The sequence below is a fragment of the Strigops habroptila genome, chromosome 6 (genome assembly GCF_004027225.2).
Source record: "Strigops habroptila isolate Jane chromosome 6, bStrHab1.2.pri, whole genome shotgun sequence".
Classification (NCBI taxonomy): domain Eukaryota; kingdom Metazoa; phylum Chordata; class Aves; order Psittaciformes; family Psittacidae; genus Strigops; species Strigops habroptila.
The window spans coordinates 53573679-53591186 of NC_044282.2; the positions used below are offsets into that span (position 1 = coordinate 53573679).

General features: G+C 37.8%; 1 protein-coding gene across 6 annotated transcripts in view; it reads right to left on the reverse strand.

The window, feature by feature from the left end:
• LDAH (lipid droplet associated hydrolase) overlaps window positions 1–17508 on the reverse strand; it is a 113889-nt gene that overhangs the window by 92111 nt on the left and 4270 nt on the right. For 3 of the 6 annotated variants that reach the window (XM_030491142.1, XM_030491144.1, XM_030491146.1), the window contains exons 2-3: window positions 12803–12961; window positions 10927–11049 (exon numbers count right to left, since the gene is read on the reverse strand). In XM_030491142.1, the coding sequence (XP_030347002.1) occupies window positions 10927–11049; window positions 12803–12961 (282 nt within the window). Of the gene's footprint in view, window positions 1–10926; window positions 11050–12802; window positions 12963–17508 lie in introns of all 6 variants that reach the window. The other 3 variants (XM_030491145.1, XM_030491147.1, XM_030491143.1) reach the window with 2 other exon arrangements.

Consider the following 17508-nt stretch of genomic DNA (forward strand, 5'->3'; position numbering starts at 1 on the left):
AGTGATTCCAATTGTGTCTCCAGGAGTCTGACCATCCGCGGGAGTCGTAGCTGGCATTAAGCTGTGGCACTTCAGGCACTTCTCTAGGAGTTGCTCTCTGCTCTGGGCCCTCAGCAGGACCATAAAGAATAAAGGCAGCTACATGAACAGAAGAAGGGAAATACACAGCCAACAGTGGGTTTACAGAGAACTTTTGAGGAACTAGAGAATATGCTAGCAATTACCATGAGTTTAATTTTAGAAATAATCCACAGTTTCAGAATTAAGTATGTATGCTGCAGTATTTACATGCTAATCTCCTGCAACAAAATGAAATGCAAACTTTTATTTTTTAAAAACCCAAACAACTGAGCAGCCATAAATCAAATTTGAAATCCAAAGGCACACAGCAGGACCACACAAAAATCATTTTTGCGGCAATGATTCTCACTGCCTCTTTGCAGAGCTGCCAAAGCTTCCCGCTCCAGCAAGAAGAGCCTAAATGACAAGTTCCTCACTCAAGGAAACTTCATCTGCCTTTGGCGTCTGACCAGCCACCATGGAAGAAGATGCAACTCCCCTACGTTAATGAATGGAAAGCAGCCCACGCAGATGTCAAAAGGATTTAAATGGAGCATGTAAAAAACACAATGATGTTCTCACACTTGGGAGAAAACTGCAGAAACTGACACCATGGCTGATGATCAGGCCTTAAAAGGAAACACATGCAGGTTTCTCTGACATGCAGGGTCAAGGGATATCAAACAAAACTTGTCAAATAACGTTTGAATTATCATCATAAACTCACAACAAATAAGCTTTCACCTGTTTGCACGTCTAGAGGACTGGCATTCTTCATCCTGTACTCCGTTTATAGTCCATACACTAGAGGAGCAGCATCAGCCAAAGAGCAAACAATTACAAGAACATTATATAGAAACACATGTGAAAACTCTGATCCTGTCTGACTCTGAAGTAACGAATTTGGCTGGAAAACACCTTCGTATATTTGCTTGGGTTGTGAAATAGGGAATCTCAGAAGGATTCAGCCAGGTGCCTGTAACATAGCTTATTAGAGAGGTTTTCAAGAACATTTCACATTTTTTCCCTATACATTCCCATATACAGTTTTTAGTGTGACACAGCTATAAAACTTTATAATAGGATTTTACAATACACATTCCTACACGCAGTTTGCAAAGCAAGTAATCTTGTCTGTTGTTCTCTAACACTGCTACGCCTTTAGGACAAATGCAGGTTCATTTACCTCTAAAGAAATCCCATGGACAGTCTGATAAACCCAAATTAATGTAATGCAGCTGGTCCAAGTGACAATTGTGTGTGAAGCAAATAAAAACTCCCCGCTAGAAATTGTGACAGTACATGCCTGTTTTCTGATATGAATGATTAACAGCATCTGTCTAGGCAGATAAGATACAAAGTCTGAAATCCTGCTTTTGCCCACTGCAAACCTAGCGGGCTTTGTAAGTGATACTGCAAGGGTTATAAAGTCCACAGTATTATCTCAATAGTTACCTCTAATGTCTCAACCAGGTAAAATAGGTACTTAAATACAACAAAAAAGCCTTAGGTTTTTTTTTTCCCCCCTAAGATGTCTGTAAACTAATGGTTTTGGAAGGGAGTTAAAGAGATTTAAGAGATTTAAAACTGAAAAAACTGAGGTCATAATGGAATAGCTTTTTTTTTTTTTTTTTTTTTTTTTTACATTTTTTAAAGGTTGAAACCAGGATTTCCTAGTGCTTACAATTAAATAATTCTTGCTCCATTTTGTTCAAAGCAAATGAAAAATTAACACATTTAATGACATGCCCCAGTACACACCTACACATACACAGTCTCTTAAGCATCTGCTTAAGACAGATTTACCTACTTTTAACACCCTAGGTGTGGTTGGTCTGTCTGATACAATCCATCCTACAACTGATGCTGGCAGAGAGGTTGCACTGAGCTCTGAGCTGTGTCTCCAACTCCCCGTGGGAATTTTTTAGCTGACTTTAGGGTCTGAAGCAGAATTGGACCAGCAGAAAACAAACCTCCTTCTGAAAGAACGGGGGAGAATGAAGGAAGCGCACAGAGAAACACGAGACTTGATGTCAAATGGGTTCACAACAAAGCCTATGAAACATCTGAACAACAGCGCAAGCCTGATGAGACAACATCAGCAGGAAAAAGACAAAGGCAAGACAAACAACTCAAAACCAAGATAACCACAAATTGTTTTGTGCAGATAAACAGCTCTGCAGATTTGATCACTTCTGAATAATATACAAGGAAGAAGCAAACAATACTATCACAAGGCACCAGAAAGTACCTCTTCAAATTTATATCAGAGATTTCCCTGTGCTGTACCACTGGTCAGAGTTACAAAAAAATATAGGTTTGGGGGCTTTGGGGTTTTTAGGTTTCTGGGTTTGTCTTTGGGTTTTTGTGTTTTTTTTAAGATTTTCTAATAAAATTACATATGGGACACGAACAGCAATGGAGAACATGAAGACAGGTAATTTCAGAAAAAAGACAGAAAATGTGTTTCTGCAATTTTTGTGTATGAAGACTTACAGGGGCACATAATATTTGAAATAAACAGACTAAGGTGATTTTGCAGATGAACTTTCCAGTTGCCGTTGCTAACAGTCTTCAGAAATGCAAAAGAAAAGAACAAACTGCTCTGTGTATGGATAAGCCAAGATTTACCAATCCACAGCCTTAGGAAAAAATTCTTTGCACTGAACCACGTTATCTCTGAGGAGAAAGGCCTTGTAGTTAGGATATTAGTACTGGTCCTAAGTAGATGCTCCATGAAGACTCCAACCACACTTCACTCAGGCAAACACTTTACGCATTCATAAACACAAGTCACTTCACAAACACAGCTGGTTTAGCTATTTAAGACCTATTGTGAAAAGCTGCTGCCTTTTTAAGAGAAAGCTGCAATAACAGACATAAAAGATCTAAAACTTAAAGGTGGAAGGCAGTATGCATGTACTACTTTACATTTATTTATTCCTATGGAGGTTTTTAAATCCACCAAGGATAACCAAGGATTGTTTTCAAAAATGGAAATTGGGACAATGACAATCTTCCATCATGCCCATAACAGGAAAATGAGAGCAAGGGCTATGACTTACTGGATTTTTGGCTCTATTGTTTTCCATAATCTAGCTATTGAACATAAGTCAAATTTATTTCTAATATAGCATCAATGTTCCATAGCAGTTACTACTGGGATAGAAATGAGGCCATGTGTTAACTAGAATCTGAAAGGGGATATTTATTTCTTATTATTTTCAGAGATAACTACATCAAAATATTTAATATCAAGGCAAATCCATATCAGCTCAGGTACTTCTGGTACCAGCTGCCAGGAAGCAAGAAGTGTATTATACACAGGTGCTGTAGCTTTAAACGTTTTAACTGCATTCTTTGTACACGATGCACATGGAAACACTGGATTTCCTTCATAGGTAGGTCCTTCACTAATTTTTCCTTGCCCACTGAAGAGAACTTCTTCTTCTCACATGAAGAGAAACAGATACTTTTTTAAATGGTCAAATCAAGCAAAATACCCCCACACAACTTTTCCATAACTCTGGCCAACTCCAGCCTCTGCATGCTGCAGGAGAGGCATCACTTCCTCCCCTGATTATGCTGCATGCAGCCAGGCAGGAAGGATCCATGCTGAAAAGAACACCTCATTAGCAGAGAGAGGACACTGAGAGAAGGCTGCAGATTGAGAAATATCAGTAAGTCACTTCAGTAAGTCACATCTGCCACCCAGATTTCATGGGGGGAAATACTGTCAAGCACAGTTGGATATTTAACCATCCTGTCATTACTCTGCCTCCTCAAACTTAACAAGCTCAAATGTGCCAAGCCCCCATCAGAGGTACTTCTGGAGCACTGGGAAATTCAACAAAAGTGGCATATTTCAAGCCTAGATCTGACATAAAGTCTCCTCTCTGCATGAGGAAGACTTTATTTTTAATAAAAGATACTTTTTTCTTTTCTAAAGACAATGGAAGCTGGTGGGCTGACCCAGTAAACAAAGCACAACTGTCAGCATATTTTAAAATATTAATCACAAACAAGGAGTCCATAAGCAGCAAAAATAATGGAGAGCAGTGTCCTAAGAACTGACTTTTCTAATATATACTATGGGATAGAACACATTTACACTTTTCCTTCAGGGACATACCTGCATGCATGTCTTCTAGCCACTCTTCTTTTTTTTGTATCCTTTTGAGTCCCCTATCTCTCAGAAAAATAAGGGTAAAATTGACCAGTGTATTCAAAATTTTATGGAGGTTAAGAGTAGAAATCAAATAGGTACAAATTAGTGTCATCCCCTAAGGATAATATTCTCAGGAAAACAAACTAATTTGCTCAGCAAAATAAAGGGCAGAGTCTTCAAAGAACCTTGGTGTGAGTTGAGACAGCCCATCCCATTGACAAGTCCTCGAGCACTTGACTGAGATTTCATTTTATAAATGAGAAATAAAGAGACCAAATAATCTATGAATAAAAATTAAAGTATTACTAACCACTAAGAACACCACCAGTTAACAGAACCTTATATGCATTACCATCTGAGAAAATACATGGTCAGCTGAAAATAAGATTGATTTCATAATTAAGCAATGAATATTCATGGTGGAGATAAAGAAATGGCTAGAAAAGTTGGAAGGGAAAAAGTGGCTTTGAAAGCATCAGGAAGATGGGTTCGGGGGATTTTTGTTGCATTCTTTTGCTCCTGTTCAAGTGCAAATTTACAAATATGGTCTATGCCTCCCACGCAAACATGTGAATCAAAAGCGTTCTGCTGTGTTTGTCTCACTGAAATAGAAAGCTGTGTTCTAACTTACCTGCCGATACCCTATAGTCATAGGGAAAGGGGAAAACATGTTACCTTGCTCTGCGTAGACCCTTCTACCTGGATTGCCACACTACACAAACTTTTAACTCTACAGTGTAGTCTGTTCTCATTGATTGTTTTTACATCACATATACCAATTACTGGACAGTAAGAAAGCTCCTTTCCCACTGCCACTGGGGGTGGGGGGGAGGGGAGAGGGAAGAAAAAGAAAACCACAAATTCTCCATATCAAAATCTAAGAACTCAGAGTCAAATGCAAAGAATTGGCAGCTTCATCTGCAATTGCAGTGTAAACAAAAGGAAAAAGCACCAGGGAGAGGCATTCTCAGTGAATCACCGCTACCTGGTGTGACTGGTGGGGTACCAACTCCTCCCAGAGAAGTCTCAAGACTGAGCGTGTGAACACACATATATGTGCTGCATGTTGTGGATCAACACCATAATTTAACAGCGGAAAGTTCTGCAGCAAGTCCAGCTGAAGGAACTCCCACCTCCTGTCTTGACTGTCATTCCCACCCCCAACTACACTGGCACAACTCTGTGGGGCCATGCTGTGACCCCAAACAGGGAACTGTTCCAGCTTTGAAAAGACCCCAGAAATAAATGTATGCATTTATTTAATTCACAGCATGATCCCTCCAACTATTGTTCTGGCAGACCCAAGGGGTGGAGTGGCACAGTGTGGTGGGAACAGGAATACCTTATGCCAGTATTGTTGACAAACATTTCGGATTGTGAAATACTGGCCTCAGGAAATTTTCTAAGTGCTCCAAGCATTGAGCTTTTAGATTTCCAGTGCCTGGTAGGTCTTAATATACACAATTTAACTTCCACACTACTTTAGACTCAGCAACATCTGCTTTATACCTTACTTGATGGTTCTAAAAGCTACCTGAAGGCATGAGCTCTATGAATAGCCCACTCCAGTCACCCGCTCTCTTCACAGGCTACCCAAGCCCTAAGAGAGGTTCTGTTACTTAGGTTTTACCTGCTAATAAAAGCAAGAGACTTCCCAGGAAGGCGCCATTTATGTGATCTTGATAATATAACGTCGAACACAGGCAGGTGGGACACATGGAAAGACAATCTTGAAAGTTTTAAGAACACGAGCTAGCCTTCCCAGATCCAGTCTGAAGAGCAGCCCAGCAGGCAAGTAACACATTCAAAGCATCAAGTGTTCGCTTCAAGTCCTACATTGCAGTTGTGCAGAAAAGGCCACAGGAAAAGAGAATAGTGTTTCTCCTCCCACCATGAAAGGGCTGCAGATTCACTGCCATCCTCTTCTGGCTAACTCGCAGTCAGGCATGATGTTTTACAGTAAATATTCTGCTCAACTATAAAATCTTTAGGGCTAAGTTTAATTCCAAGCACTGCAAATACCACAGAACAGATGAATGCTGCTGCTAAGCTAATATGTAAAAGAGGAACCTTTCTGAAATAAATAGAGTAACGGTGCACACACAGAGAGGCCATCCTGCTCAGCTGTTTGGATATAAACATCTACCTTGGGACAGAATTCTAGATGCAAAATAGATACTTTTTTGGTTGCTGCTGATTAGCCACATGTGACTTGAGTGTGCCAGCTGGACTAGATGCCATACTGAGCTGCATAATCCTCCAAATGCCTTGTCAAGGGAGCCAAGACTCCAACCAAACAAGATTCTTAAGTTGATTCCCTAGACCAGGTGTGTTAAATAATACCATCTTCATTTTTGAGCACCTAAATTTCCCTTCTGCTCTGCTCTGTTGCTTCAGCTGGGGATGGACAATAGCAACATCGCTCTACTTGGGAAAGTATGGTCAAAATAAGCAAAGGTAATAGAACCCATGCAACTTCTTGCATCTTACACTAGTAGAGGTAACTGAAGATAAATAAAGTACAGTATTAATACTATGGAAAATATACATCCAACACAGGAAACAGTTTTTTCAGCCTCAACTTTAAGTCAACAAAACTACGTGATACAGGATTAAGCAAAATAACGAGCAAGTTATTGTGTAACCCAGAGTCCTATGTAGCATTAACACCAGTGCAGTTACACTCTGACTTTCATCTAAAAATTCCCATAGCATCTAAAAGCATTACTTAATTCCAAGCACCAAAATCAAAAGTTAAATAAATTATTTCTCTATTAAAGACTTGAACTATTTAAATGCGATTATTTTCCTTTATGTCCTTTGGGTATTTACTGCTGTACATCAGATGATGTTATACATCCTGGCACAAGAATTTCACACAATCACTAGGAGTGAAGCTGCCCATGGAGCTGGCCAATGATTTTAACATTCCAGGAGAAGCAGTATTTGCTGTCTCACTCTATGCAGCTGTGTTTTTATTGTTACTTACTTAGTGTCAGCTGACTGTAATTGAATGCTAGCTTAGAGACTTGGGTGATAGATTATTTAAGTGTTGCAAATGTGAAGATTTGTTTGGTGGTTTGGTACACAAGTTGTGAGGATGACTGGCCATCTATTGAAAAACAACAGAGTGGAAAGGCTGGGAACAGAAGCCCTAGCACTCCAACCCTTATATTCTCTGCTCTAACTGGACTTTATTTCACTCCTCCTAACGCAAGTAAACAGCATTTTTATGATCCTCAACAACCAACATGACTGATAAATCACTGTCACATGAATGGTCTTATAAAATTAATTTTTTTTTTTTATTCATATAAAGTAGAGAAACAGTCAATGCTTACCTAGGCATTCAGATGAGAGCTTGAAGCCTGCTAGTACCTGGTATAGCTGGTTATTTTAGCAATAAGCTTTCAAAAAAACCCACTATATTTTTTTTCTAATATTTAAAACAGCTCCCTCTTCTGGCATACTCTTTCCATACTATGTTTGAGTCCCATACTTCATTCCTTACCAATTTTGCATTCTATTTGGTTCCTAACACTCAAATCCAATTTCAGTGTTAAGGTACTTACTATGCAGTATGGCTGTGAAGGCAAAGAGAGGGGTACCTTAAATTACAGCTCTTGAAAGAGTGGATAATTCTAATCAAGTATTAGATTATCTAAGATTATCCATATACTTATCCTTACTACCTTTTGAAGCTACTACCTTTCAAAAAATCAATCCAGATTAGAATCCGCACCTGGCCAAGGAGCCTGGATGGCCAGTCCCTGGGTCATATTTGCAGGATCAAGGAAGTTGGAAGGGATCACCTAAGATCTCCTAACCCACTCCCTGCTTATGCAGGGGCAGCTAGAGCAGGTTGCCCAGGTATGCACCCAGTCAAGTTTTGATTATCTCTACAGCTTGGAGACTGCACAACATCTCAGAGCAACTAACCTCTCAGTAGGCAGAAATGCTCATGGCAGTGCCCAGCCCCAGCTACTGATTATACAAAGTACCTAGGAATTTATGTCCCTTATTTTAGCATCTTAATTAGGTGCTTAATATTAGGCTGGATAAAACTGGGCCTTATAGTTCCTTTCTGAGGTAGGTGACATGCACCCAGCCTGACCCTATAAAAAAACCAAAACAACACAAACTCACCATTCCGAAGAAAAACACAAACAAGCGAAAAACCAACCTAAAAAAATATTAACCAGAACAAACCACAGGAGAGCTCTGATGAACAGGCTGATAATTACAAAATTGCAGAGGTAAAATATGAGGTAAGGCTGGACATTTTTTCCTTCTGCTGATGTTCTGGCACTATTCAGTTAAAAAACAAACCCCACAAACCACAAAACCAGAAAGAGGAAAACAGGCAGCTTTTACTGCCTAATGCATTCAGATAGAACAGGTTCTCAACTTTGCTCATAAAATTGTTGCTGGAGTTCATTCCGCAACTGTGAGAGCAAAGCATATGGCACAGAATATGACCCAGAACCTAGATATCCCCTTGACCAGGAGGTAAAGAGTCTTCTTACCTCTTAACCTGGCTGTCCATTGCAAGCAACATTCCCCTTTCCTCCAGCTGTATTTCAAAGGCAAATGGAGAACACTGGCTGCTGACTTAAAAAGTAGTGTCTGAAAGGATGGATGTACTTTCCTTGAGTATCTCAATGGTGTCTACTCCAAAATCAGAATTTGCTTCACAGTTTTGATCTATCTTCTTTTTATTGATCTAATTACACACTAAGTACCAAGATTCACATACAGGATTCTGGGTAACATTCTGACCAACGTTGCCAGAAGCTACAAACGGCAACCTAATTTGCCTGTACAATGAGTCCTTACTAGATCCTTACTAGTTCTTGTAGAAGAATGGTTACAACATACAGATTACATACCAACAAGCACATTTCATCCCATGACTTTTGTGCAAACCAAAGCACATTCTAAAACCAAACTGTAGAGAATTGGAGTAAGCATGCTTTAAACAGTTTTTAGAATGAGGAAATAAATTCTTTTAATATTAAGCAAACTCCTTAGTCTCGGTGGTGAGAGTAGACCTCTGAAGAACTATTAATTCCAGTGACTGCTGAGCAGAGTGAATGATAAACAACTTTAAAAAAGTTATTTTACTAGGAGCCAAAAAACAAAATACAAAGAAACTAAGCTTCAGGACCATACCGTTAGTTTTAGTCCAAATTACTATTATATAGTGATTCTTAATATAACTTTCCTTATGCAAATGTTGAGGGTGATGATTGCTAAGTATCAAAACAGCAGATGAAGACAATGCAAATGTTGAGGGTGGTGATTGCTAAGTATCAAAACAGCAGATGAAGACAAAGCCAGATAACGTATTGAAAGCTTTTCAGAGTCTCTAGATTATAGTCAAAAATAGAACTTCAAAGACTTTAAAGCTAACAGGAAGTCTCACTTCAAGGGAGAACACTTTAAAGACTTGTCATAACCCAGGCAAATTGTTTATACTATCTTCACTGCTGAAAAATAGTTAAGTAGTCTTCAAGTGACAACAATCTTGTTGATGTAAGTGCATGTAACTACTCCTAGGAGAATATCAGAACCCAAGCCCCCACTTATCTCTTGTGCAGAAAACCATAAGCAACTCTTGACTCAAAGGATTAGCACAGGAGATTAAATCTTTGTATTTCAACAGAAGTGTCTAGTTAAGTTCTCATAGGCGTTAAACATCACCAAGTCACTGCATGAGTTGGTAAAACAACAAGATGATTCAATAACCCAGCAGCAATCTAACTGCAAGCAGGCAGATCAAGAAACTTGGCAAGCACAGGGAGTACTCTGCATGCATGCCAAAGAACCAAATTCTGAAATCATTTCTGTATATTAATGAAAGAAACTTGTGTAGCATGCTTTACCACAAAAAATCTTATTTACATTATACATTATCGACCGTGAACTAAGCTTCCCAAGCAGAAGATTGCAAATAACAAAATTTAACCATCTAGTTTACAGCAATGGTAACAAAAATTACAAAGCCTGGAACGAAGGTGTTGCAATGCACTCCTGCAATGAAATGCAAAAAAACCTCGATGTACAGCAAAACTTCATGAGCCAGACAGCACAGTGGTTTTAAAATTTGTACTGTATTTATTTACAAAGTTAAATGTTTCATGAATACACAGACACAAATAGACAGATACTCTTAAAACAGCAAAAAAAAAAATTCCACTACACTTTGTGGATCCTGGTTTTCAGTGAACCCAAGCAATGTTAAATATTGCTGTAGTAGATTTTATACTTCACTGCTAATTTTACACTAAACAAACACTGCAAAAGGGAAAATAGACCTTTACAACATAAGAGGAAAAAAATAATTCCTGTCCTTTCCATAACGCCTACATTTCCAGAAAACCATGGACCTGATCCTTCAACTGTACACATTTAGTTTTACTCTTGAGTAAATCTCATCAATTTTAATAGAAAAGAATTCATATGAAGAAAAGGCAACAAATGCATATATTCTGTACTGAGGAAAAACTGGGCCTTTTACACAGTAATTACATCAGTAAATACATTATTACTCCTATACAGAGGGTTTGCTTACACAAGATAAAAACATTACGGATCAAAAAAAGTGCACATTAAACATTTCAACTAATATAAAAAGACTTTTTTTAAATTATAAGTTTACACAGACTGCCATTAATAAAAACATTAGCTTGTCATAGTTAAATGAGACTGAGCTCCACTACACATTCTGCATTCCAACTGCTTCAAGCACAGTGAGCTATCAGTTCTCAGGAGGCAGAATCCTGCCTCATTCAAAGTCAATGGGAATTTTGCCACATATAAAAAAAAAAAAAAAAAAAAAAAAGGGGAAAGCCAGACCAGAGAGAAATCCTCCCCATTATGAAGAAATTTGACTAAAAAAACCCCAACAAGAAAATAAGTATATAGAATTTATTTACAACTCTCTTGAAACATTTAGATTCCACCAGAAACCGAGAATTTTATCTTTCTCTTCAATACCCACCCCCATGCCTGATTTGTTTGATTACACATAAACAAAATCATATGCATAAATTTCATTAAGACTGGAAAAATATGTACCAGAGTAGTTTAATAAGCAGAACAATGTACCACATGCAGTAGGACTAACCATGTTCAGTCCAGATCACTGAACACTTGGCTATGCATACTCTCCTTTTTGAGTGAGAGCTGCCCTTGTCTGGATATTTCTCTACTTGTCTTGTATCAAGCTATACTTCTGTCCCTCTTTATTTCATTCCATAAAGAATCTCAACTAGGGATACATGCCTTTCAAGTGTGAAAATTGCTGGACTGCAGAAGGGCTCCACATTTCGTACTTGAGAAGTTACAAAAGCACAAGGGGAATGCTATCTAATCCTGTTTAGGTACACAAACAAGTTGCCAGATGACCCAAATGTCCAGATTTCTCCTAAGCCTGTGTATTTTGTCTTGGCAGATTAGCCTCCCCCTGAAGGCTAAAAATGAGGCATATACCAGTAGGGAAAAAACCATCTGATTTATGAGAAGTAAAACTGCATTGTGTTATGCCACGTCCTGGTCAGTTCCCTGCCAGCCACAGCAAGGAGCCTGGGTAATTTGATTCACTACTGAATTTGGGTATCTAAAAATAAAGATAGCATTATTGTGGTTGCTGTGTTTTTTAATTGTTTTCTCAGTGAAAGAACTTCCAGTTTGTTACCAACATAATTCTGAAATAAGAGCAGAACCATAAATCTGCTACTTGCAAAAGTTTGCAGACTATGACAGAAGCACTCTGAATATTTCACTAATGCCTATATCTGGTCTATAACCTATGTAGTTAATGTAAGATGTTATCAAGGAGTCCTCACAGAAGCGTGCTGCAGGAAATAAGCTCCATATAGCCCTGCCACTACATTTGCTTGCATTAAAAGTTTCTTGTGATTGAATGTAGAGCCCATTAATGGCAGAAGTTTCACAGTTCATTAATAGACTTCATGAATTTAGGACTTTATTAATTTTAACACATGCTAAATGAAAAATGCAAGTTTATAGCTTTCTTTGTAAGATGACCGGATTTAAATGTAACTTAAACTTGGTGAACATCATATAAGGCTAAGAGGCTTACCATGCAAATTCATATGCAAAAATCAAAGTTAAAACCCCTTTACTATAAAAAAAAACCCCAACTTTAAAAAACTCCTGGATCCAGAATTTTCCCTTAACGTTCATCTTTCACTTGGCACGCAGCTGATACTGCACTATCACTTCAACGTGCAAGAAATAAATGGAGGGAGAGCAATGGAAACAAACCAAAACAAAAAACCCCCAGCAGTCAGCAAACCACCAGCACCAAGTAAATGAGACATCCTTATCTCTCAGTTATACCTTACAGCACTGTTACAAATATAGATAACAGTAGTAATCAAATATAACAAAAAAACTTCACCATTGCAATCCTATTATTTGGGGGAGGGGGGCAGGTGGGGTATATGCACAAGCCAAATTCTACCACTTGTCTAGAGAGATTTATGAAATTGAACATATCCTTCCCAATCACCACACTTCTAGACTTAAACAAAAAAAGACCCTTACCAGGAATAATCATGAATAAGAGCCTAGGTAGATTTTTACTTTCATCTTTTGAGAGGTCTTTCCAGGGCCCACACTTTAAGACATGGGTAGCAGCTCCGCAACAGTAGATAAATTCTTCATGTAATGGGACTGGCTCTTCTGACATGGACTTCATGTTCGCTATTAGACAGAATAAGATACTGTTATAACAGATCAGAAAATATTTATATAGCTGTCTCTTTGCTATTATCACTTTTCATAGAACAATTGCAGAAACCCCAAAACTACCCACCCCAAACAGCTGTCATCTCCAGTAAACAGAGGCCCAATTCAGTATTTGATGTTTGAATAGGTTGTAGAAGTCGATAGCCATTACTACTATATGAAAGAAAGGATCTTTCCGGTTTTGTCACAGAAATATAAAGGTAAAGAATTGGACAATAAGATCTATTCTACCTTAAAGGCAAATTATTTAAAATTTCTTATTCACACTGACAAGATTCAGCTAAAACCTATTTGAAGGCAAACAAAAGAACAAATACCAAACAAACAGAACAATTGCATGAATGTCTTCGCAAGTTTACCTCAGCTATGGGAGCACCGCCTCACTTAAAAACAACCACCCAAAAACTCCAACAAAACCCAACTGCAATAAAACCCAGAAGAAAATACCAGAGGCCAAAAGAAACATGCTAACTGCGAGACTACCTTCCAGCACTAGGTGGGCTCCTCATTTTAAGTGCTGCGTAACTTACATCTCTAGAAATTTTCTAAGGATTAAAGGAGGGGGTCTGTCAGTTAAAGCTAATCAAGATTTGATCAATTCAGGCAAATATTTATGCTCACCTCTGTAACTTTTCTTAAAGTATTTGGTTGTCTGAATGAAAACAGTATGTAGCCAAATAAACAAGGTATGTTCATTAGTTTATGTGTCTGTCATATATGAAATTATTAGACTATTGCTTTGGAACTGGCTGACTGACCAAACTCCCATATCTTCAGTAAAAAAACTACTTCATCAAGCAACTACTTATGAATTAAAATGTCATTAATGTGAACTACAACATGGACGAGCATCTGCCCAAATAACCATTTACCATTCACAAGTACATGTGCAGTTACCAAACATAGAGTCAGAAGCCTGCCCTTGCCGGAATATTATCACACATGTGCATTACTTGCAACAGCGCTTGTAAGTCCACAAAGCTGTTTGTATCAACTTCAAGGGCTATTTAAGCTCTTCAGAGTATTTCTAATTTTTTAAGAACCCCATTTCAGGCTTCTGAAGCAACAGATCTGGCTTAAACAGACTTGAAAAACTTGGTTAAATTATTACAGGAATGACTATGCATTCTTTATCCAATATACAGAATCACAGAATCATAGACAAATACATGAACATCTCTAATAGAAAAGGCTATACAAATTAAATGTTTCCAATTTAACGAAATTTTAATTCAAGTTAAACAACAGGTAATGCAAAATAGACAGATAATGTTTTATTTTGAATTAACAAGTACCACCTTGAAAAAACTGAGTAAAATACAAACAGAAAAATGCTTTTGGAGGGAAGGGAGAAGTGTTGTTTAATACTTTCAACTACAGCACAATTCTCTGGATGAAACCTTTTCCTTCCACCTCCCTACTTCACCTACCCCCAAAAAAGTTCATTTAATGCCAAAGGAGACATCTTTACTACTTCATTCATTATTCATCATGTTATCATCCTTAACTTACAGTGACTGAAGCATAAATAACTGAAGTTAATTTTGTCAAACTATAATAAGTTATATTTTTGAATGCATTATTCCTGCTTTTATTTCATTATGCAAAGTTGAAAGAAGTCAGAAGCAGCTCTGACAAAGAAACCCAGTTACATCAACAACCAAAGTAAACATTAAGCTTGTCATCCCTTTTCTGAGGTGTTTACAACACAAGAAGCAGAAGTACCAAGTCCTTACCTAAGAAATTTGGTTTTATATAAAGTTTCTGATCATGAACCAATAAAATCAGTTGTAAAGTTTAATTTTTAATTGATTTCACTGAACTACTCCAACTGGAGTTTGCAACATAAGGTCATAAATTAAGCAATGAATAAAGATATAATGAAAACTTAGATATACACTTGCACTTACAAACCAACACATACAATTAGTTTTTTTACTACTGATCTGGACTCCACCTACTGTCATTGTGTCATGTAAGAATAAGGTAAGAAACAGTTATCCACAAGAAGAAAATTACTTCTGCCATATGACTAAGTCTCTTCATATTCATCCTTGGCTCAACAGACTCCAAAGCAAAAGGCTAATAGAAAAACTAAGTTTCTTTGCACACACTGTGCTTAATTATGCAACCGTCCTGATAGCATATTAACTGCTCCATCCTACACTATTACTTGGACTTGTCATTTTATTTGAAAAATAACTTGGGAATAACAAAATTTGCATCCAAAACAGTGTTTAATGACAGAATTGTCATAAACTCAGTCTAGCGCTGCACAGTGTAACTTGAGTAAGAGGATTGTTATTTGGCCTACAGACTATGCAATCACAAGACAGGACAAACAAGTTGCTGTACCCGATCTGACAAATAATGCTGAAGCAAGAGATGCAATGGTAATCACAAGGGCAAAGGTAAGTTGCATAAAAGTGGTGGAACGAAAGTATAGGAGAAAGGACGGTTGAAGCAAATTTGACATATGAGATTCCACAAAGCCATAAGAAATACAACCCAGGGTGCCCATGGCCCTTGTTGCTAGGACCATCTAAAGGCCCTCCATTTGCCACTGCAACTTTACCACTCAGTTAGAAACATGTAGCCCTGGAGTCATGGCCAGCATAAGCAAATCTGGAGAAGTTTCCCTGGTGCAGCTGAGGGTCTCCTGAGGCTTCATACAATACCAGCAACTATAAATGTAACCAAAAGAAAAAAACCCATGACATTCTAAAAGTGAAATATGTCTTATCAAACACATTTCAGCACATGGTGGAAGAGGTCCTACATATCATATCCTGTCAATCTATTTAATCATACCCAGATGGTAACTTCCACTTTTGAAAAACAGCTAAAGCATCATGAAGTGTTTGTGAAGTGTTCAGAGATAACAACATGAAAATGACTCCAAAACACTGAGTTCGTTTTGCTTTGTTTTTATTTCAAGTAACTTCACAAACTTAACTAAAGCCAGGAATCCTACAGACTACAAGGAAGTAATAGCTATACTCTTAGCAACTCCCCCATTTCCCCGTTAAGATGCAGGCCTGATGATAAAACAAATAATGTTGATGACCTAAGAAGAAATGAGCAAGAAATTCATTGCTTAAAGAAACAAGTGCATTCAAGGAAGTCATGATGGTTTCCTTTGCATGAAAACAAATAGGATGGTTTAATTTGATGTAATATGGGGTATTTTCCAGAACAGAAAATGGGATTCTGGGAAAATTTTTAGTCCCAAAGGAAGAAAAAAAATTGTTTATTTGCACACGGTATTGAGATATACCGGACAAATGAAGTAATTTTCACAGGCACCCTTCCCTCCAAATACTGCATTATAGTAATGGACCCAGAGTAAAATTTTGGGGAGTTTAAAACTGAAATCTCATGGAGGAATAAACAGAAAGTGGTGGGCATGAATAACAGGTGGATATAACAAATACCCTTTAAATATATGTTCTGAGATTAGACTACAATGTTAGCAAAACCCTGGTCAAATAAAGATAGAATAGCTATATGAGAGAATATAAAAAGCTGCTTCTGAAGTACAGTGTCTTCATGGTAAAGGTTTCCATGGCCAAAACTATGCCAGATCTCTTCTGACCAGCAAATTCAATAAAAACAGCAGACACATGTCAAAAGAATCTTGTAAATTAACTTGACCAGCTGCCTGCAGGGAAACCAAGCAAAAAGCAAAAATTCTACATTAGAAAATCAAAGGGAAATAAATCACAATTTGGAATGGATAGCATGAGAAAATTATCACAAATACAGTAAAGTCTGCAAAGTATGTATTTTGTTTAGTTGGTTATTTGAATATGGATTATGTTGAACATCAGTATTTTGGGAGCCACTGGGCAAAACTGAAACATAACACCATGATTACAGACTGGGTTACAATCCGGCTGAAGTTAAAGGTGGGAATGTTACACCTCATGAACAGGAACCCATCATGCTAAGGTATGGATGCAGAGAAAAGAAACACTAGTGGCCTCCAAACTTCAGCACATATCACTACCCAGAACAGAGCACATTCAAAATTGACTAGGTATGTGAATTATGTGGGAGAAGAGTTGATACGGCCTTTCACAGGGGATTGCTTCAATACGAGAGAGAGAAATAGCAGAATACCTGCAAAAACAGTGAAAGAACAGATAACCAGGGACACATGCACAAGAAGAAATTAAAAATCACATTGAGAGAGAAAAAACATGCACAAATAGGTTTGCTTGTGGTCTAAAGGTTTAGGAAAAAATGCCTGCTCACTAAACAAACATGATGCTTCTTTGCCATTTGATTCCTACTATCCATAGGGAAAACGTGAACTGTGCACCTTTTCAAAAGAGAAAAGGTCGAGAAACCATTTGACTCTGCAACTGCATGCTCTATACTCTTTTTCTTCTAAAACAAACAAGAAGAAAAGGCAAAGAAACAAAAACCAACTACAAGTCCCACATTTCTGTTGGACAGTCATTTGAGTCATATAGGTAATCTGGACAATATTCAATGAA